This window comes from Monomorium pharaonis, chromosome 9, assembly GCF_013373865.1.
Source record: "Monomorium pharaonis isolate MP-MQ-018 chromosome 9, ASM1337386v2, whole genome shotgun sequence".
NCBI lineage: Eukaryota > Metazoa > Arthropoda > Insecta > Hymenoptera > Formicidae > Monomorium > Monomorium pharaonis.
Window position 1 is genome coordinate 16,404,020 of NC_050475.1, and position 23,443 is coordinate 16,427,462.

Below are 23,443 nucleotides of genomic sequence, written 5' to 3' on the forward strand. Positions count from 1 at the left end.
TCTTCGTCACCGCATGCTCGATTTCAGTCGGACGTTGCACTGTTTCAAACGTGACGATAAACATTGCTCGAAAACGTGATATTTCTGTAAAAGGATATTTATTCAATTGTTAAAATTTGAAGAGACAAGAATATATGTAGATTGATAGAAATAAGAAGGAAGAAAGTTACGTAAATCATTCACGGAGAGAATTTTCTCTTAAACTTTACATTCAAAATTTAGTGATTGTGGGAGAATGTGTGACCTCGAGGAATTTTACTGTACTTTTTAGTAAAACTTATTAAAAGTATAGTAAAATTCACTAAATATAGTAAAATTTACTAAAAGTATAGTAAATTTTACTAAAAAGTATAATAAGATTTCTCACACATTATCCCACAATTTTGAGAGTAAATTTTAAGAAAAAAATTCTCTCCGTGTTGCATTTCTTCACGTTTTACGTATTGTAATATAATTTCTTGGAAGGAATGGAAACGCAGGACTTTTGTGACAATACATGTATCATTTCATTGGATGTTTTTATTATTTTAGTTTTATTGTTTACTTAATTTTTTTATTAATGCAAATAATTTTATTTTTGCCGAAGTCTGTAAAGTGGACGGGACATCTCGCAATCAGAGACGGTTGGTTCCACTCCCGCGTTTCTTTTTGCAGAGTAGGGCTTGGGTAGGGCTAGTCGTATCCGCCCGATGCAGTATCACTTTATTGTGGCAGTAAACGCTAATCGTGGTACTTATTTACCTATTTGATGATTCCATCCGGCGAAAGTATAATACATTTGCCGCCATTATGGAAGCACCGCACTAAACTTATCCGTCGTTAAACGGGCACGTTCGCAGGGTTTATCTTACTGATCGCTCCTTAGCAATAATCAGTTTCTTAATGCGCCTCTCAGAAAACCAGCGTGCCCTATCAAATTTCGTACATAACTGGATAATAAACCTTCCGGTTTTATTGCCACGCTTTAAAATAGCTATGCTACCAAATAGAAAAATTAGTCTGCTACAGTTGTCTATTGTTAAATTCACAACATTATAACTTCTTAAAAGAATTTTTCTTAAAAAACAAGAATTTTTCTTTATTTTAAACCGAAAACCGTTCATCGTTAGAAATTTTATTTTTGTTTAGCGATATGAAGTTGATAAGATTAAAACAATGAATCATTTTCAGTTCCAGATAAAGAAAAATTCTTGTTTTTTTAAAAGCAATGTTCACAAAAACTAAATAACTAATCAGATAAGTGCATTGTGCTAGCATAATGGGAGATATGTCGCATTTTTTCAGAACGTAAATATTTTTGTTAAAAACAAGTCCTACATCACTCAATCTCTGGAACGTTTCGAAACTGTTTGCCGGTTATCACCAATTGATTAGACGCGCCTAATTAGAAAGGAACGTTCCTTCACTGCGATGCAGTTCTTCAATTCGTGCAGTGGACGCATCAATGCGCGCGCGCAATCAAATTGCTCAATCTACCGGCCTACCCAACCCGTTTTTAACAAGATATTTCCGTATTGTCGCGCGCACACACGCAAAAGCGTGCCTCGGTATGCTCCCCGTCAAGTCAGCGCTAAATGGACCATCAGGGTCGCCATAAATCCCCAGGGCTATCAGATCAGCGGCCGCAGACTTGACTGTTCCAGATATAACGACGGACCACCGCCCAGTGTAATGGAAGAGCTCTCTGTCGACGCGCGAGAGATACATTTCAGATGAAATCTGCACGCACGGATGTGCCCGGAGAAGACACGCGGTGGACTTCACCTGACTTCGTCATTAAACCTTTCGCTTTGTTTTCGGAAAAAAGATACCAAACAACATATAAAAATCATACATAGCTTAGATTTTAAAGAACTAATGCCCACATATCGGGACTTTATGCAAAATAATTTAATAGTGAAATTAAAAAAAAATTTGAGCATATTGCTCTGTATAAATATTTCATAGCTACTTTAATTTCAATACTAGACGTAATATTAATGTGAATTTTTTTTAAGCATGTGCGAAATCTTTTTTTTTTTTAATTGACACATCGCGAAATGGAAATGGAATAGACACGTAATATTAATTTTATTGTTTTTGACATAATGTTCAAATTAATAATTTTAAGCAATTTTTTAAGATAAGACGATTTGAAGATAAAAAAAAATTCGAGCACTATGATAATAGATTTGCTCAACATTTTGACACGCGTTTATCGTTGCAATTTAACGATGGTTTTCAGATCAGTGCTGATAAGTCGCATCTCCGCCGCAAAATCTGTCGAGAAGCACGGCGCATCTCGCTGGAACAGGTAAAGAGCCGAGAAACATTGTTAATTATACGGTCGTGCCGATATCGATGCTGGCTACCGGAGGCGAAGTAACTGGGCCGCACGGCAGCCAGTAAAGATGGCATCGTGCACACTAACGAGTAACAAGTGGCGTGACGTTTCAGTTAGGCTTTACTTCGTCCAGGACTGGCAAGGAGGCAGATATCGGTATGCCACGACGAACTACCTATCGCCTTGCCTGGCCGAAGGCTAATTAACGCGGAGATTCATTATCGACACCTAGTTGCTCGGATAACTACTGTCTTAATTTAAACAAGATTGCATTATTTGTTGCTACATTTGTAACGTAAATTAATTATTTATAACTACCTACGAGGAATAATTATACAATTTTCTAGAGGAACAACGTTCTATTTTTAGTTCAAATAAAACAAACTCAAAAACATAATTACAATTATTAAAATTTATAACAAACGATCGTTTCAATATTGAAACATTGATAATTCCGAGTTTTATTTATTATAATTTTTAATTAAAAGAATTTTTGAAAATTATTAAATTATACGGATTTATAATATAATAATTAATTTTGTCTTTTCTATAAAATTTAAAATAGAATACATTAAAATAATATAATTTAAGCATAATATTAATATTTGTAGTATAAATATAATTTTTATATAATTATAGTATAATTAAACTATAATTTTGGAAATGAAAGGATTTTTTTTAGGTAATATTTGTTCTCAACACTGAAAAGGATTAACAGGATTTTATTGGAATATTCTACGTGTGTGAAGTGCTTTTGTTTTCATGTCATACTTCTCATTTCAATTCGAAAGTACGAATTAGAATCATCGCATGTGTCGAATCAATACGTAGCTTCCTTTCACGTGCACTTTCAAGTGCTAATACTGGCATCATTACTCCAATGTACACAATGACGCTTTCGCTATGCAAAGTAGAAATTTGTACAAGGCGCAAGTAGCAATTGACTACCTGCGATCGGTTGCGCTTACTTTGCATACGGCGCATAAATACTCCGCATCGAGTTAGTTACGCCTAAATGCAAATTAAATGTTTTAATTGATCATTTGATGTCTCGCGACTATACGTACAATAGCCTTGTCCATTTCGATTGGACGTCGCATATCTCAGAAATAACACTTTTTTTTACACAAATCTTCTCATGAAGATATGTAAAAAAACTGGTTATGGTAAAGAACTACTATTCTTAATATTTGCTCACAAACAAAAAAAATGTTTTTAACAAATGAAAAGATAATTCAACTGATTTTAGAAATTGTCTTTGCACTTGTATATTTTGCACAAAACGCTGAAGTAGTCGGTGAAAGTTTTTTATCTTACATATTTATATGCATTAAAATATCGTGATAAATAGAATATAAATTTTTTGCTGGAATGAGAAAAAAACAAAGTTGATCAAATTTGTTAATAAAACATTTTAAAAAATTAAAAATTAATTTAAGAATAAAATAGAATATAGAAAAATATATAGACTTAAAGTATACATAAATTTTCAGTCTTCTGCACAAGGAATATGTTTATTTATAGTCATTAAACGGCGATATTTTGTCAAATTTTTAAAAAGAATTTTCTATTTCAAAGTATACACATTATTAATAATAAATGAAATTAACAATTTTTATAATATCTTATGCAATGTAACAAACGTACAAGAAATATACAGATTACTCCTTGAAGTATAGGACCCGTCATGAAAAGATGTAACGATCGTTGTCTATTCAAAGGCTCCATTCTTAATATGATGAACAAACCAGTGCTTTGATAAGAAGAGATGATTACATGATGCAATACATTAAACGGATTGATATTAACAATCTTTTAATGAAACGCGAATGTGTGTTATCGTTCTTTAGCTTCGAAATTACAGTGATCTAGAATTCATGTGCCTCCGTGGCGCAATCGGCCAGCGCGTTCGGCTGTTAACCGAAAGGTCGGTGGTTCGAGCCCACCCGGGGGCGTTTTTTTGACGTTTTAAATTTCGTAAATACGTGTGACTGAGAAAAATTAATAAACTTAATCACATAATTAAATATTCTTCCTGTTGCAATATTAATTACGATGCAATCTGCCGTTGAGACAACTAAAGGGGTATTTATTCATAAAACATTCTGATAAAAGTAAGCGTCAAGATTAATAAAAATTTGCTCGTTCACGCAGCATAAACTACTACAGAAAGACAAAAGGAATTCTTTTTTTCTTTTAAGTTTTCAGACAATTACCATTATATCATTCAACTTTAAATCATCCTCACAGAAAATTAATATATCAGAAATATTTGTTATGATTTAATGTAATTTTAATTTCCTGAATGAGTTAAATTTATTATATTTACTTCGCTGTTACTAAATTGCACAAATTTTTCTTTATGTCCCAGAGAGAACATGATATTTATATTGGGATGTTTAATAAATTCTTGCTGTTTTTTCGTAAAAATTAATACTTTATTTAAAAACATCAGTAAAAAACCTGTCACTGAAAGTATTGTCCATCGTTAGCCACTACTTTTTCCCATCTTTCTGACAGCATTTGAATTCCACATCGGAAAAACGACACGTCTTTTGAGACTATCCAAGAGTCGACCCATTTTTTGGCATCTTCATAAGAATGGAAGTGCTGCTCAGCCAGGCCATGTGCCATCGATCGGAACAAGTAGTCGGAAGGGGCAATGTCCGGTGAACACAGCGAGTGAGGTAGGACTTCCCATTTAAGCGTTTCCAAGTATGTTTTCACCGGTTTTGCAACATGTAGCCGAGCGTTGTCATGCTGCAAAATCACTTCGTCGTGTCTCTGCTCGTATAGCGGTCGTTTTTCCTTCAATGCTCGGCTCAAACGCATTAATTGTAGTGGGTAACGATCTCCCGTGATGGTTTGAACAGTTTGGTTTGAGTAGTCCATAATAAACTGCATCCAGCTAATTTCATCAAATGCAGAGCAGAATTATGAATATTCGGCTTTACCGACGATGTTGATGCATGATCGGGCTTACCCCACGATTTTCTACGCTTAGGATTATTGTAGTAATGTAGTGTATCCATTTTTCATCGCCATTCACGATACGATGCAAAAATCCTTTCCTTTTCTGCCGTTAAAGCAGCTGTTCACACGTGAAAAGACCCCGTTCGAAGTCTCTCGGCTTCAACTGGTACGGCACCCAATGACCTTGCTTTTGAATCATTCCTAATGCTTTCAAACGTTTCGAAACTGCTCTATGATTTTTGATATTATACTTCTGATCTCTGTGATCTCTTATTTATAGAATAAAGTTAAGACTGTCGAAGTATAATATGTATGTTAAAAGGCGCACTAAAGATGTAAAAATGTATGTAATGATGTTTTGAAGTAAATTCTTTTATTTTAGTTTTTTATTTCTTAAAACATGCAAACGTATGCATTGCTTATTCATTTATTATGTATGTAAATATAGGCAAACAAGAGTTTTATATACAATTCTTCAATAATAGTTTATGTTATTTGATGGTGTAACAAAAATTTCAATAAATAATTTATAGTCAAGATATAAAAAATTTATTTTTTTTCCTTATTTTTCCTAGTTCCTTTGAAAACTAGGAAAAATCCGAAGCGCTCTGAGTACAGCGCCGTTTTCGTTCAACTTCTTTGATCACGCATTATTTAAACTCGTGCACAGAAGCCGGAGCGTCACTTATTCGTTATTTTTTTAGCATAACTTTTCGGCATAGAACTTATACTAATGGAAGAAGAAAAGAACCCGTACAAGTGTGTCCAAGAAGTGAGACAGAAACTAGTTCTGTCTCATTTCATCTCAAGTCATGTTCTACCTATCCTTGTCGCACAGATGTTGGACACAGTTTCGGCATAGTATATGCTATTCCGCTTCCATTAGTATAAATTCTATGCTTTTCGGTCATTTTTTTTTGTTACTTTTTCGTCAGTCAGATTCTTGAGTGTTACTTTGTCGATAATCCGATTTGCCGTATCACGCCGAGTAAAAGACAGATCCGGGACAGCTTCGTTGCGACTGCCTTGATTAACAAGAGTGTTATCTCTTATTTTGGTAAGTATCTCAATTTTATTGGCGCGACTTAACACTCTTCTTTTTTGGAGTAATTTATTTCAATATATCTCTCATAATTCTCTCACACAGCAAAATATATCTGAGATATAATCAAATATCTTTGTAATTTTAAATCTATTTTAAGATATCTTATTGTCAGATATTTATAGAATTCTGCAGGACATCATTATTTGATATCGCGTATTGTCTGTAAAAGGATATCTCTGGAACATTTGCATATAGTATAATATGCAAATGTTCTAGATTATAATATGATTTGTATTACAATTGAACTTTTCATTTTATTTAACTTTGTTTCATATTTATATTGAAATAAATTTTATAATTAATAAGATAATTTATACAACATATCTTAAGACAAACTTCGGACTATTTTATACATAAAAATTAAAGATGAGATTAAACATAAAAATTAAATATCTCGCTAAAATTATCATGTCTTCTTAGTATCTTGCAGATATCTCAGAAACATTCTTTAAAATATATCGACAGTGCTATGCAACAGATATTCTGACATATTAGGTATCTTCAAGATATCTCTGTGATGTATTTGCATTGTTTAATTGCAATACAAAGTCTACCTCCAAACTCAAGTCGATTATTATTCCCCCTCATACACTCCGAGTTATATCATAATTATAAATTGATTACAATTGAATAATCCTTACAGATATCTTTATCCATTAAACGCGATATTTAGGTGAATTCAAATCAACCATCGAAAGTGAGTAAATAATGTTGAAACAAAATTACTCATTGAGTATCAATAATATCAATATCGATTTTTAATAAAGTATATAATATATTTGATTTTAATTATTCATAAAGCTCTAAAATATGATAAGTCCAATTTACATATCATTCGTTAAGTTACTTTAATCCCATATTAATACATGATAATTGAGTACTTGATAAATCCAATTTTTATATGAAGAAACTCGAGTAAATACTCCAGGCAAGTTACTGGGGCAGAATGCGTCCCCGTAACTTACAATACCAATTTGAATGTCCTGACCATTTTGCACTACAATGAGAGGGCCACCGCTGTCACCCTAAAAATAAAGTATTAATAATAAATTTATTATTGAAGTTTATTTATTAAAGCTGACTAAAACAATTTAGTTTATATTACATACTAAATTAATTGTGGATATTGCTAAATTAATTTAAACTGTAGAATATTTCATTTTTTGTACTGATTTATTTTATAAAATTACGAACTATAGTTTTTTATATGTAATTATTTTACCTGACAAGCATCTCGTCCCAATCCTTCAGCTGTGCAAATGTGGCTAGCAGTGATGTTCCAGTACTGCCTACATCTACTATTTTGTATGATCGGCACGCTAGCATACTTAAGCATTTCCGTACCGCGGCTATTTTGTTTATCTTTACCCCAACCGATCACATATGCTTCTCTGTATACAAAACTTTCTCCTGGAGAGGCAAGTTTTATGGGGCGTACGACGTCTAAAATGATGAAATGTATTTAATTGTTTTTAATATTACATGATATATTCGTATAAGAGGAGAGTTGTTGAATGCTTAACGGCTATTTAAATTGTATTTCGTTAATATTTTATATTTTTATTTAATAAATGCAACATTTAATGACAAAAAATAAGAAATAAGTAATAAAACAAAGATTTAATAGGTTTAGTGCATACTAATAGCACTTTAAAAAACTAGGCGTAACTAATTTTAAATAATACTGATGGATACAATTTACATAGCCTGTTGTCTAAATCGTATCTTTTGCAGCATGTTGTAAAAAAGGTTATAATAAATTAATTTGTAATTAGCAAGACATGTAAAATATTGTAGTAACAAGCACATAAAACATCAAGCTACAGTTTCTAACAATTTTATTTTTGCGTACAAATCAGTATTAAATAAATAAAAAATAAAAAACTTAAGTAAAGTGCCTATTTTGTATCTCTTTTCTAATATTTTTAATAGTTTAACAGTTTGCAGTATTTTTTAAATATGTATTAAAAATTATAAAAAAAGCAATTATTACATATTATTATATATAAGCATTATTAAGTCTTTTTTCTGAGTCTTTTTAAGAAATATTAATTTTAATGTACTTACTGGAGAAGGGGATATCTTGTGGTACGTAGATAAGAGCGATATCGTTGTGGCCATGTCTGTAAAATGGATGTATAACTACTTGTGTCGCAATCATTGACACACCCCGTCCATATTCTATTCTAGCCTTATTGATGATGCCGAATGATAGATGAAATCTTCGAGGGTAGTTTTCTACACAATGGGCTGCTGTTAATACCCATCTTTTGTTTACGATGGTGCCACCGCATTGTCCAATTCTTCCCCCACCATAAAGTTGATGCACTACTGCCATGTACGGAAATTGTCCGGGGTTCGCTTCTACTCCACCCGCTATTCTAGTCATATCGTCATCTATCATTAAAAAAAAATGTTAATGTAGCCCCAAAAGCGTTCATTTTTTATTTTTTAAAAATAAAAATAATTTTAAAAATATTTGTTGATAGTGTTCTATATTTTCGTACAGGTTTTATACTTTCATACAGGTTGTAATCTTTCTTTTTTCTTTAGTAAATTGTTAGTTATATATTTCTAAGAAACTTCTGCTATAACATGATTGATAGAAATCTATGGGTAGCAAACTTGTAACGACAAAAACTATGTCACATAAATATTTATTGAATTATTTTAAAAAAATGGTTGTTTATAATCCCCATCTTTCTTCCGCACGTAAAAAAATTGTTTTACTTACCAGTTAAATCAATATAATAGCAATCAATATAACAGCAAATCAATATAATAGCATCGTCGAATTTATTTGAATAATATGTGACATTTTTAAGTTTGAAATATGCGTACTTGTAGTGTTGATTACATTGACATATTGTTATCTGTGTATGATAATCAAGATAACAATATGTCAGTGTAATCATTACAAGTACGCATATCGCAAATCTGAAAATGTTACATATATTTTAAGTAAAATAGAAAAAAATTGTCAAGGATTCAAAGACAGAGATACAACTGTTAAAGAAATGCATCGCGCTTGCAAAAATCGTGTATAAAGCAAATTCAATTCACAATTGTTGCGACATTCATTTCACATGAATTAAATTTATGCCCAATCAGTTGATTTTTGTAAGCGCGATGCATTCCTTTAATTGTATCACTACCAATATTGGTAAATTTAGATCGTTATACGAAGAAAGAATTTCAAATTTACAATCGTTGTTTCACGTATAAGCAAGAATAAAAAAAATTTTTTTTTTTAAGAATTTATTAATCTTGAACAGATTAATTTATAAATCTTTTTCAAAGAATTTATTAATCTTGAACAGATATTTTTGCCCACAAAAAGAATTTTGTTTCATAAAAAAAAAATATTTTCATAATTCAATAATAATTTTTATTGAATTGAATAGAGAAAATATTAAGTACAAAATAACAACATCTTCAAAAAAAGAATTAGAATTTTTTAACACTATTCCAGGTAGCAAAAGTAGAAGGTACAACTGTACGCGAATAAGAATTTGATAATTTTTTGTGCATAGCGAATTAAATAAAAACGCTATCTATTTCTCGCTATATTTGTGTTCTACAAAATTATTTAATTCTTACACGATGAATTCATCACCAAATGTTTACCAAAAACCATTCTACACTTAGTAAAATGTATTAATGTTTCTCTTTTCATTGTAACCTTTTTGTCAAAAGTATCTTATCTCCTCCTTATTTATTCTTTTGTACTATGTTACACGTTTACATTTAATTACTGCGAGTTTATGTGTAACATATATATAAATAATAATTAATGTAAACGCTATTTAAAATGTTAAATTAAAATAAAAACTAAATTAAAAGAAAATTTAGAAGCCAACATGTTACAAAATTTATAAATCAAGTATCAAACTTAATGAATATATGTGATTGTAATTATAAAATGATTATACATTAAATAATAAATAGTTATACATCAAAATGAACAGAAAGTAAGAACTCACTTGCAACGACGATGTTCAGAGAAGCAGTTGTTTCTTGCTGGGTTTCGCAGGTCGTCAAGAAGCATTTAAAGATACCATTGTGATACTCTTTCACCCTAGCGATACGGACGCCACACTGACCGCTAATTAGTCCATTACCATAATATTCGATGCCGTTTTTCGGTGGTTCTGTTCCACTAAGCACCATGCTACCCTCGCCAGGTATCTCCACGCGACATTCGCCAAGTGGTTGATTGGTGCTACATAGAATTTGTACACTCTCGCCGACTTGCACGCTCGTCTCTTTTTTCGGTTCGATGTCGCACGTATTCAAATTTTTTGCTGGAAACAGACGAATATTTGAATTTAATAATTGGCTTAACAAATTACAAAAATTTAAATATTTTATATTCACAATTTGAATTTGTGTCAAAGTGCAAATATATATATAAATATAATAATATACTAGGAATGATTAGATCAAGATCAAAAATACACAAAATTTTTTAAGTTATATTTGCTTATAAAGATATTTGCTACATGTACAAGTTATGTATCTTATATGTACAAATCCCGGTGTCTCGAGGATTGAAATAGATTGAAAAATAAGATATTCATTAAATTACAATTGAAAATCGTAATAAGAGATTAATGACTAAACGAATTTTATTAACAAATCCAGATACAAAATTGCAGTCTAAAAAACTTTTTTCATTCTCGGTATAAAGCTTAATTCATAAACTGATATTAATACGTGTACTTTGATTTTGGAAAAAAATTTCCAGATCTATAAAAAAAATACATACAAAATATTGTTAATAATATACACGAATGATGCTATATTAACGACTCCGATCAAGTTTGACGGGCACTTTAGCATCTTCTTTACGTTGAAAATAAATTCGCTGAAAAGTATGTTAAAAATGCATCCTTTTATCCGTTAATAGGTTAATTAATATGTTATTAAACGTAATTATAGTTATTTACATAATTCAAGCAGCGCAGCTGAAATTGTTGATGCCATCAAACTAACTATTATAAATATCACAAATGCTTTAAACGCCATAACTTTAGTACTCTGTACCACTTAAACACTTCGGCGAATACTTGTTTTTAACTTGAAAGTCGAATTTTTTTTGACGGAGCCTTGCATGACAATGCCTTTATATAGAGTTCCTCATACCCATATTTCGTGCGTCAATTTTAACATTTAGACTATCCTTTCCAGCGCTTATCCTGTTTTTCTTTACTTACATTAGACTAATAGTGCTGAGCACCTAAGATAATGAAAAAATGTACATGTATATGCGATAACATTATATCAAGTTATTGAACATGTTTTATTAGTAACTTAAAACTGTTAGTAACTTAAATCATGTGTATTTTGACAATTTTTTCATATTCACTTTTCCCCGAGATATCAGAGAAATACAAAAATAAACGGTCCAAATATAGTAATAAAAATTTAAAAAAAAGTGAGAAATATACTTCCCACTATACTTCTAAGGGTTAATAGACGTTAACCGATAGTCAACTGCTAACTAATTGGGATTACGCAGTCGCTCCAAATTACCGCAAATCGCCAAATCTCGGACACGCATTATTTATATTTGGCACACCTCGGTGGACTTAGCTCTAAAAATGAATAAAGCAAATATGCAGTGACTTGCATACACGCGCGGAGAGGAATCCCGTCGGTTACAATCCTAATAGTAACTCCGGAAAAAAGCGTCGCTACTGTGCTTTAACGATATCTTTCCACGCGTTTCTAGTGTCAAGTGACATCCAGCGCGATTATTCGGTAAATCTTAACTGAAATTTAGGTATTTTTCGAGGAAATCGATAGTACAAAACATAGACTCAGAAATAAAATCATTGTTATTCAAGTAAAAGAAGAAGTTTTCGTATATACATGAGATATCGCATTCCAAGCAGCAAAAAGATATGATCGGTCTAAGAGAACGTCAAGCATAGCTTTTAAAAGTTTAAGTAATAATGAGGCATCTTATCTTAGAAAGAGATTCCTATTTGTCAGTTTCGTGAGTCATTGTTTTTAGTTTCAAAGTTTCATCATATATTTTCCAGGATTATTTTTCTGACATCACGTGTCCAAAGAAATATTGAGTATTATAAAGAACTTTAAATTATTGTTAAAATTGTATATATACATTTTTTAAGATTTCAGATTAAAAATCTTTTTTTAATTAAAATTCTCAACAAGTACAAAGTGCCATTTTTGAAAGTAAATGTTATCATTCAAATGTAATTTATAAAAGGTTTTGGTTTAAAATAATGTCTTTTCGAAATGACACGTGTTAATATTAATTGATACTCATTAACCGATATCATCGCCTTATCAAACTCAACAACCGTACAACTTTAGATCTAGAAAATAAGTATCACAAGACGGAACGTTACGAAAGATTCTTTGAAAAAGCTGAGAATCCTTCTTTCAAAACACCCCAAATAAAATCGCATAATGCGAAAATATCCGGAGCAATTGCATCAAGACCGAGAAAAGTCTTAACGCAATGCCAGCATATCGCGATGGCGAAAGTGCTTAGCTATGCAAAAGAAGTCGGTCACTATTACGAAATTTCTGGACATCGGCAGATAACCAATTGATATAAACAGCTAGACAAATTGACCGAGCGTAGAGAACCAAAATACATGCTATTAACATACTCGTACACTCGTACACTTGTGTTATGTATCGCATCGCGTTATGATGGAATGTTCTACAGACAGCCAGTGGAACCGTTCGCACTTGGATAACAAATTGGCATCATTAATGCTGTCAATTGTTATCCATATAAGTGCAAACGGTGGTTTGATGGCAATCTGTAGAACGTATGTTCCATTTTGTTTTGTGCTAAAATTCTTCTTTTATAAATATAACACATTGTGTGTTATTATTATTAATTGTAATAGCAGTAATATAAAAACAAAGCTTCCAACCATAATTATATTAACATTCAATTGTAGTCAACTTATGCCTAATATACTTTCTTATTTTTTTATAAATATAATACATTATGTGTTATTATTATTAATATTATTATTAATATTAGCAATAATAACTGTAAAAATGGAGCACCTAATTATTTTAACATTCAATTATAATCACAAATAATTTTCTCTCAGTGTAAGTCATACAGTAAATATTATCTTAATTAAGCAAAGATTTTATTTATATTTATTAATCGAATGTTTTATCTAAAAAGATATACTATCAATTTTATTCTAAAATTGTAAATATGTTAATTTTTATATTTTTCCACTAATAAAAGTGTCCTTTGTTTTCGACAAGAAAACTTATAGTCTTCCTTATGATACAAATAATTTAAAATTTAAAATTAGCAAGTCTCATATTTACACTTGTGATATCTATCTTTTGTCTAAAATTAAGTAATAACGTCATATCAGAGAGAAATCTACAAATTTACACGTTACACAAATTTGATGTAAAAAAGAATTTAACTAATGGCAATAAAACAATGTATTTTAAAAAGAAATGGCAATTTATTGATTAAACACACATAAATTAAATATTTTAATTACTAAACTTTCCTTTTATTTTATAAATACGTTTATAATATAAAAAGTCTTGCGGCAACAAGTGCATTGACCGCAATGTTTCGTTGGAAATTTTTATGAGTTTGTACTTGAGAAAGCCCTAATTCAGGTCGAAATGTTGTACTTAACGATTTAATCTATAATAAAATTGCCAGTTGGATCAAATCTACCAAATTGGAGTTATTATATTTTCATAAAAAATTTTTTGTTAATTTTACAATAAATCTACAAAAATAAAACAATGAAAAACATAAAAAAACAGAATGCGATGTGCGCTATGCACCATTTTCAAATGTGCTATAAGATATTTAATTTCAAAAGAATTATTTTGCAGCACGGACACTTATACATATTAAAATATATATTTTATCAACTTGTATTTCTATAAAATAACACACACTAATATTAAAATAACTGATGGAATATATAATACAATATTTTGTATACAACATACCAAACTTACTTATTATTTGTAGCGTTAAACATGTTAAAAGTATCGATAACTTGCATTACATATGATATTTGTTTATTATATACATTGTAAAAAACTTATAAAGGCAAAGTTGAAGTATATATTACATAAAGAAAAAAATCATAAAGTCTTTGATGTGTTATTACAATATAAGCTAAATATTTTATAAATATTTAAATGATATTTATGATATATAAATATTCATTGAACATATATAAAATATGTTCAATCTAAAATTACAAAAATATTTAAATATTTTAAAATATACATAAAAAATTTTCAGAAATTTATAAAATATTTAAATAATTATAAATAATTTGTAAATTTTTTAAATAAATATTACGTGCTGTTTGATTTACAACTCTTCCGCCCTTTAAACATCGAGAATAGCCATTTGCAGTATATCGATACAGCGTTTGATATATCGATACATCGCTGCACAACGTTGCCGTCCGCATTGCCGCGGTTGCCGTCTGCCGTATATATTTGTACTTCGTACCTCTTGACCCCCTCGAATGCTTCCAGTCTCGAATCTTTTACAGCAGCGAGCGATCGACAATCGACTATCTGCTGTCTCCTTTCCTTGAAGGAGACAGCTCGAGAGAAAAGGAGATAGCAGATAGTCGAGCGCCGTCGAGCAAGCTGTTCGCTATCCCCTCCACTTACAGCACGCTGCTGTAAAAAGATTCGAGACTGGAACTGGAAGCAGAAGCACTGCTCCCGACTCCCGACCTTCCGTGGCTTCCGTGGCTGCGTGGCTTTCGTTGGCTCTCGTACGCGGGCGCGGGACTGCGCGCGGGACGCCGGTGTCCATTACTCCATAAGTCCATACTCCATTCTTCATTCTGTGCTTGCTGGTGCTTGCTTTTCGCGTAGAGAAGAGACATTGTACAGTCTGGAACCCGATTTGTTTTATTTAGTGAATATCTCCACGGAATTCCACGGCCTTTCGCCACGCGCCGGCCACGGCTAAAAAAATAAAATGACGGAAAACAAAACAGAATTTGTAAGTATTTCCGTGTATCTCGATCCGCTTGAGAAATCCTAACCTCTACTTTTGTGAGATTTGTGTTTGCAATGATTACACATCATCAAATATTTTTGTTTTATTCGTACTAATCATTTATCCAATTTTATCTAATTAATTTCTTCTAATTTGGAGGATTATGAATGTGATATTCTATCGATTCTAAACGTGAAATTAAAAGGAATAAATGTACTTCCACGTCTACGGAATTTTATATTACCGTTATGAAAACATGTTCGTTCCATATATTCTATTATAGTATAAATGTGAATAACATAGTATTATTTTTTTATATCATAACTGTTGTACAGAATACTATTATTACTGCGGAAAGAAATTTGCAAATCTATGTCTTCTCTGCACAAAGACTATTATTCACAAGTATCAAAATAACAGAATATTAATTTGTATTTATTGTAAATTATTGTATTTAATATAAATTATAATATTTGATTCATGGAAGTTATATCTATTGAAATTTTTTTGTAGGATTGGGGTAATGAAAAATTGCAACGTGCTCAGAAGACTGTTGATGAATCACCATATGATTTGGAAGCATGGAGCATACTTATAAGGGAAGCACAGAACAGACCAATCACAGAAGTAAGACCAGTATTCGACAAGCTCGTTTCAGTATTTCCATCGGCTGGACGTTATTGGAAAATTTACATAGAACAAGAGGTAACTAGTTATATCAATTTTTATAAAATTATAGTAGATATTTCTCTTTATAATATTGCAACAAATTTTTTATACTTTTATTAAAAAGAACATATTTATAATGAAATTTTAATCTGTATACTTTGTTTGTTTCTCTAGATGAAAATGCGGAACTTTGAGAAGGTAGAAAAGGTATGTTATCATTAATTCTATGAATTTGTATGTTTAGTATAAACAAGTTATATATATATATTTATATGTTATTAATAAAATTAGCTCTTCTCCCAAAAATATTTAAAATGACACATAGAAAACTCAATTTGCGCAGGTAATAAATTAAGCATTGATAAATCGTTTAATAAATCGAAGTATTTTTATAATTAAATTTACCTTTTTGTGTTATATTAAAATCGCTAAAATTTGTATATATATTTATAAATATGAAAAAAATATTTTATATAATTTTCTCTTTTATTGTATTAATTTATTAATCAATAAACACATCTTTTCTTATAAAGTTAATTATCTTACCATGAATGCTGTTTTTACAGAATGGATGTTTCTATTTTGTTTTGTTGCTGTAATAAAACAGGCTAGAATTTTAGGAGATATCACTAATATGCCAGTGTTCGAATATTATCATATAATGTGATTCTAAGCACTTTGCAAATTATGTGAGGTGAATAAAAAGACTATTTCACCACAAACAAATTATTTCATTGATTAATAATTGATGTTTTTATATATTTGGGAGGTTGTTTTCTTTGGCTATTATTTCTATTACTTGTTATAACGTTTATTTGGAAATAGTAATTGCTGTTGTAATATCTAAAGAAGACAACTTTCTGAATAATAGCCTTATTCCTTCCTGTAATATATTTTTATTTGTGCTTAAATTGTGTTAAATCGATACTAAATCGATTGTATATAAATAATATTGCAAACTCGATCGTACAATACATACTTGCAATAAATAAGATTTGAGTTATATACTATATTAAATCCTCAATCAAATCACATTGAGGAATATATTTTATAGCGTTTTTTTTTATTTAACCATAAATATGTGGAAAATTTATATTCTACACCTTCCCTTTTAGCGATATTTGAGAAAATCTGGAAGCTCAAATGTTGCGATAACCTTTAGAAGTAGCATAAGGTGATAAAATATTTAAGTAATTTTACATATTTATTTTTCTTCGTTTATTATCTTATACACGTGTTCATATTAATTCATTCTACATAATCACTTTATGCTGCTTCATGTTGTCTTAATTTTTTTTATAATGTCTTGGGATCATTCATTTCTGGATCCCACATAGGTTTGTTCTTTTTTAAATAGCCCCACTTATAAAGAATAAATAAATTTTTTCATTTTATGGGGCTTTTCTCTTATGTTATATAAAACATTTTATGTGCAAAACATTAATATTCTTATTATTACTAATGAATCGTATATTTATTGTTTATACAATAAACTATTCTCGATTGATGCGTTGGTGCATTATTATTTATCCCAATTTTATACACTATTGTTAATAATTGTATTATATTAAAAGTTTTCTTAATATGTTTTGATTGTTATTTCTTATATGGTATAAGTATACAATTTATTTATACCATGGTTTACATTAGAAATGTTTAACTATGTGTACAAATAAAACTTGCCTTTAAGGGTAAGTAAATTGGTGGATATATATATGTATATATCTTCCTTTGGGACAAAGAGCTTGTGTATGAAGTCTCATATTTATGGCGTTTTGTTGCTAAAATATCTCTTTTGTGTCTAACAGCTTTTCCAAAGGTGCCTCATGAAAATATTAAATATTGAATTGTGGAAACTATATCTTTCTTATGTCAAAGAAACGAAAGCGAGTCTAACCACGTATAAGTAAGTATAGAGATATTTGTTTTAAAATATATCCCGCGCGATGCAAATGTAAGCATTGTTTACTTTTTGTATCGATCAATATCAAGTTAATTACGCAGTTTGAGAAAAGTACTTGTTTTTTATTTGTCTTTAAAGTGACTGAAATTAATTGTAAAATGTTTTTAGGGAGAAGATGGCACAAGCATATGATTTTGCATTGGATAAAATTGGCATGGACATACACTCTTACAGCATTTGGAATGATTATGTCATGTTTTTGAAGAGCGTCGAAGCGGTTGGATCATATGCGGAAAATCAAAAAATCAGTGCTGTACGAAAGGTAGATGCTTCCAAATATTTTATAATAAAAATTATAAATTTAATATTCGATGTAAATTATTTGTAAGTAATTCTCAATGAATGTATTATATTATAGGTTTATCAACGAGGCGTTATTAATCCCATGATAAACATGGAGCAGTTATGGAAGGATTACATGTCGTTCGAGCAGAACATTAATCCAATAATCGCGGAGAAAATGGCCATCGAAAGATCTAGAGATTATATGAATGCTAGACGCGTCGCTAAAGAATTGGAAGCGGTTACTAGAGGTTTGAATCGAAGTGCACCCAGCGTACCTCCAACTGGTCATCCTGAAGAAGTTAAACAAGTACTTGATCAACATATTATTCTCTTCTTTTATCATTAAAATTAATTTTCAATATCAGTTGTGATGCATTCAATATAAGTGTTCTATATGTTGAATTTATTTTTATCAAGGTTGAATTATGGAAGAAATACATTGCATGGGAACGAAGTAATCCTCTAAGAACAGAAGATACATCCTTGGTTGCTCGAAGAGTCATGTTCGCGATTGAACAGTGTCTTTTATGTTTGGGTCACCATCCCGCGGTATGGCATCAAGCAGCTCACTTCTTAGAGCTGAGTTCTAAAATACTGACGGAGAAAGGTGACGTGAATGCGGCCAAAAATCTCAGCGATGAGGCCGCTACCATGTTTGAGAGAGCGACAAGTACGTTGTTGTCGAAAAATATGTTGCTGTATTTTGCACACGCAGACTTCGAGGAGGGTAGAGTGAAATACGAGAAAGTGCACCAAATATATCAAAAATTTCTCGATATACCTGACATAGATCCTACTTTGGTTAGTATACAAATATATTGTGTGTTAAATAATTATGTTGTTGACTAAGGTACTAAACTTTTTCATCACGCAGGCGTATGTGCAATATATGAAATTTGCAAGAAGAGCCGAAGGTATAAAATCTGCAAGGACAGTATTCAAACGAGCACGGGAAGACACAAGATGTAAACATCATGTTTATGTTGCTGCTGCGTTAATGGAATATTATTGCACTAAAGATAAAAATATAGCATTCCGTATATTTGAATTAGGGTTAAAGAAATTTGGAGATAATCCTGATTACATTCTTTGTTACATAGATTACTTGTCACATTTAAATGGTAAGAATAAATCTAAAAAAATTTATACATAATTTTATTTATATATATTGTTTTTGGTGTTGTATGGTATTTGTTGTATGTAGTTTTTGTGTATTATTTCAGAGGATAACAACACAAGAGTTCTATTCGAGAGAGTATTATCTTCTGGCTCTAGTTTAGAACCAGAGAAATCAGTGTACGTATATATTAAAAATTTTATTATGTATCGTAAATTACAACTTTTATTCATTTTACAAAGAGTGATTAATTATTTCTTACAGAGATATATGGAATCGTTTCTTAGAGTTCGAATCTAATATTGGCGATCTAGCTAGTATTGTCAAAGTCGAGAAGAGACGGAGTGCAGTACTGGAAAAGGTTATTGTCTCAAACACAACTTATATACAAGAAATAACATATGACGATCATAATTATTGTTGTCTATTTTGTTAGATTAAGGAATTCGAAGGAAAAGAAACAGCTCAATTAGTAGACAGATATAAATTTTTGGACTTATATCCGTGTACTCCTATGGAATTGAGATCAATTGGATATATGGATGTCTCCAGCGTTGCTAGAAATTCCATTGGCGTTGTACCCCGAGTACCTGATCCAGAAGAAGCGATTGCCGCTTTGCCCAGACCTGATTTGTCGCAAATGATACCATATAAGCCAAAAGTAAATCCTTTACCTGGTGAACATCCGGTACCAGGTAAGTCTCGTCGAAAATATATCTGCTTATATCAAATGTAATCAGCAAATTATGTTTTATCTACTACTATATTGTAGGTGGTACGTTCCCGTTACCACCAGCCGCAGCTCAATTATGTACCATGTTGCCGCCACCTGGCTGCTTCAGAGGCCCGTTCGTTGCTGTTGATTTATTGATGGATGTTTTCAGTAGAATTCAATTACCCGATCATGGTATTTATTATCGAGCTTATTAAATTATTATTTTTATGCATGACACATTATATAAAATTAAAATTTACAGCACCGTTGCCAGTGGCGGATAATGGATGCGACACCAAATTGTTCGATCTTGCGAAATCTGTACATTGGATCGTCGACGAAAGTAATGACGGTATGAGCATCGGATCAAAGCGTAGACGAACGCGTTTAGGTGGTGACGACAGTGAAGAAGAAGATTTACCACCTCCACCTATAAATGATATTTATCGCCAAAGACAACAGAAGCGAGTCAAATAAATGAAAGAACGATGAATGATAAATGATAGACATATGTATAAATAGCCACATATGGCAATTCATAATATTGCGAGTATCTTTATGATTTCGTTTCTTACCACTGCTTGTTGGTGAAAGAAACAAACCCATCATTATCGTAAACGTGTACTACATTTGTAAAGTTATCAAATTCCCCATGTGACATCGTGCACGATATTTTGAGTACTATGTACTCAGAAACTGTATGAGATGTATTCTATCTCTGTGTCCTTTCAATTTATCGTCCTTAATATGTATACACTTGTTTATGACTAAATATATTATTTAAAAAAAATACATCAACGTAACGATTTATATATAAGATAAAAAAAAGAAAGATCAATACTGCCCACTTATAGACAGACAAAATTCTATGATTTGTGTATAAAATCAATTAAGACTATCTCAGTTCTATCAAAATCGATACTGTTGGAAAATGAGATTATAATTATCATTGTACAAGACGATGGACGTATTCTCTATAAATTTGTTGAAGTTATTATCAAGAGATCACATTTAATATTTCTACTTCGTGGAGAAACTTCTATGCCAATATTTATTTAAAATGTATGTAACTTGTTGTAAAGGACCAATAAACGATTAATGTGATACTGCATTATCTCGTCGTAATATGATTATGTTTTATATCTGCATATGTATGTTTCTTTTAGATTAAACCTGTGATAAACTTCAAAATTAATCTTTGAAATTGTAGTTTATGCGTTACCACAGTATCAGTAAAATTTAATACAGGAAATAAAAATAAGAACATATATATTTATTATTTTGTTCATTTAGAAACGTTTATTATTTAGGAAAATTTGTAAAAATTTGTTCGTCATTTTATAATTTTGAAATGTAAACGAAAAATTACTAGATATGCAATAATTGGTTCGGTTAACAGATTGGGGATATTAACGCTTCAATGAAGTAAATAGTTCGTCATCAGCGCTTCTCGCGGGTAAGGTAGACTTTGTTAGCAGGTACAACTTTACGATAAGGGTGCAATTAAACTTTGATCACTATTCCTAGTTCGAGTGGCTGGTAATGGCCCCCTTGGGTTAACGGTAAATTGGGCTGCGGGCTTCGAAAATAGTTAGCGTCCGCAGTTAGACTTGCACTGAAAACTTGATAAACGACCGAAATCTGCACGCAACCGCATCAGTTTGTCAACCGTTTCCGCAAATTTCAGTTACCATTTTAGAAAAAAATGACTTGCCAAAACTAAAAAATCTCATGACACCTAACGAAACGTTCACATATACTTTTATTTGTTCTTTTATTTGTTTTGTTTTTCAAGACAAACACGATATATATATATATATATATACTAAATATATATGTATATTTGGTTGATTTTATATATATATATATATATATATATATATATATATATATACACATATATATATAAAATACAAATGATTCATAAACATTTAATGTGCTTATGTGTATAAGCAATATTTAAATAATTAATGTTTTTAACTATATACATTTATATATTATAAATTTAAATATATTTTAAGTATATATTTATAATAAATTCATTATATTTAAATCATAAATTAGTTATATAATTTTTTAAATAAAAGTTTATCAAAATTTTCTCGGACAAATACTGATAGAAAATTCAAAACATAGCTAATACTTCAGTTTTATGTAATAAATTGTTTAACTGATTATGAAATATTATTTTTAACATAATAAAAAAAAACAAAAAATTTTATTATTTAATTGTTTTATTCATAAATCGTTAAATTTAAAATGAAAACAATTTAACGTCTATTTTTCTACAGCATTTAATATTTATTAAAGATAGACCGACAGACTTTTGAACGACACGGTAAACTCGTGGTTAACTATGGGGTATATTGGCTGCTTTATCGTCTTAATTACTACTGAATGAAGTGCATGCGATGAGCGGCGAGGGGGTTTCCAAACTCTATTACGCGCACATAAATCCTCGAGTGTTTGACGCGTAACTACGGCATACTTGCGCGTCCATCTATCTTGGGTTGGGATACCTTGCACTTGTACTCTCTTCTGGAACCGCCTGCGCCATCGAGATTCCCCCTGATGAGCGTAACGTGTCCTCTCCTGGGAAATCGATGTTGCAGTCTCGGTATGACTAATTACGCTGGTTCATTCATCATATTTCGGTAAGTACTACGTGATAACGTGTAAAATGAAAATTTCATCTTTCCTTTTTAATATATTGATGTAAAATTTTAAGCATTGTAAATTTTAGCAGTTAAACTTTTTTTGATTATTTTAGGTTTTTTGATTATTTACAAAATTAATCTAGAATTTGCCAAAAATATGTCATTAATACAATTATTCTACAAATCACAAGTATAAATTGCTGTATTACGTCTTATTACAAACTATGTCAACAGAATAATTCTGACGTAAATTATTTTTACATAATGACTTAAATATTTCTCATAAATTTTTTTACACAATAATAATGTTATATTATTTTCAAATGGAAAATAAACGTAGAAAAAATTGGAAACTGCGAAAAATTCAGATTTCTGTGTGGATTCAATAATAACCTTAGTATAGTAGGTACTTAATAATATATATTCTTCCAACGTATCACGAATCAACGTATGAAAAAGCTTTTGCTTCAAAGGAAGACTATTTCTTATATAATAAATGAATTAGCAAAGATTAGCGCACTTAAAATGAATCATTGATAAATTGTAGTGCAATTATTGTAATATAGAGATTTATGCAATTTTAATAATTGCTTTGATGTTATTCCAATATAATTTTATTCTAA

At 30.6% G+C, this 23,443-nt stretch overlaps 2 protein-coding genes and 1 non-coding gene across 5 annotated transcripts in view; 2 read left to right on the forward strand and 1 right to left on the reverse strand.

Annotated features, from left to right (window-relative positions):
* Positions 1–4,204: 4,204 nt before the first annotated feature.
* Trnan-guu lies at positions 4,205–4,278 on the forward strand. Its single transcript has one exon. It is a non-coding gene; the product is annotated as a tRNA-Asn (tRNA).
* Positions 4,279–6,348: 2,070 nt separating this feature from the next.
* The window catches only part of LOC105836499 (tryptase-2), a 140,971-nt gene continuing 123,876 nt past the window's right edge, over positions 6,349–23,443 (reverse strand). For 2 of the 3 annotated variants that reach the window (XM_036291821.1, XM_036291822.1), the window contains exons 4-7: positions 10,385–10,705; positions 8,469–8,798; positions 7,624–7,844; positions 7,128–7,426 (exon numbers count right to left, since the gene is read on the reverse strand). In XM_036291821.1, the coding sequence (XP_036147714.1) occupies positions 7,250–7,426; positions 7,624–7,844; positions 8,469–8,798; positions 10,385–10,705 (1,049 nt within the window). In that variant the 3' untranslated portion in view covers positions 7,128–7,249. Of the gene's footprint in view, positions 7,427–7,623; positions 7,845–8,468; positions 8,799–10,384; positions 10,706–23,443 lie in introns of all 3 variants that reach the window. The other variant, XM_036291824.1, reaches the window with a different exon arrangement.
* Positions 15,279–21,273, forward strand: LOC105836497 (protein suppressor of forked). Its single transcript, XM_012680558.3, has 13 exons — positions 15,279–15,417; positions 15,928–16,119; positions 16,258–16,290; positions 17,892–17,989; positions 18,155–18,308; positions 18,405–18,638; positions 18,749–19,132; positions 19,206–19,452; positions 19,555–19,627; positions 19,713–19,809; positions 19,885–20,143; positions 20,221–20,355; positions 20,426–21,273. The coding sequence occupies exons 1-13, from the start codon at positions 15,394–15,396 to the stop codon at positions 20,638–20,640; spliced, it is 2,145 nt and encodes a 714-aa protein (XP_012536012.1). The 5' UTR covers positions 15,279–15,393; the 3' UTR covers positions 20,641–21,273.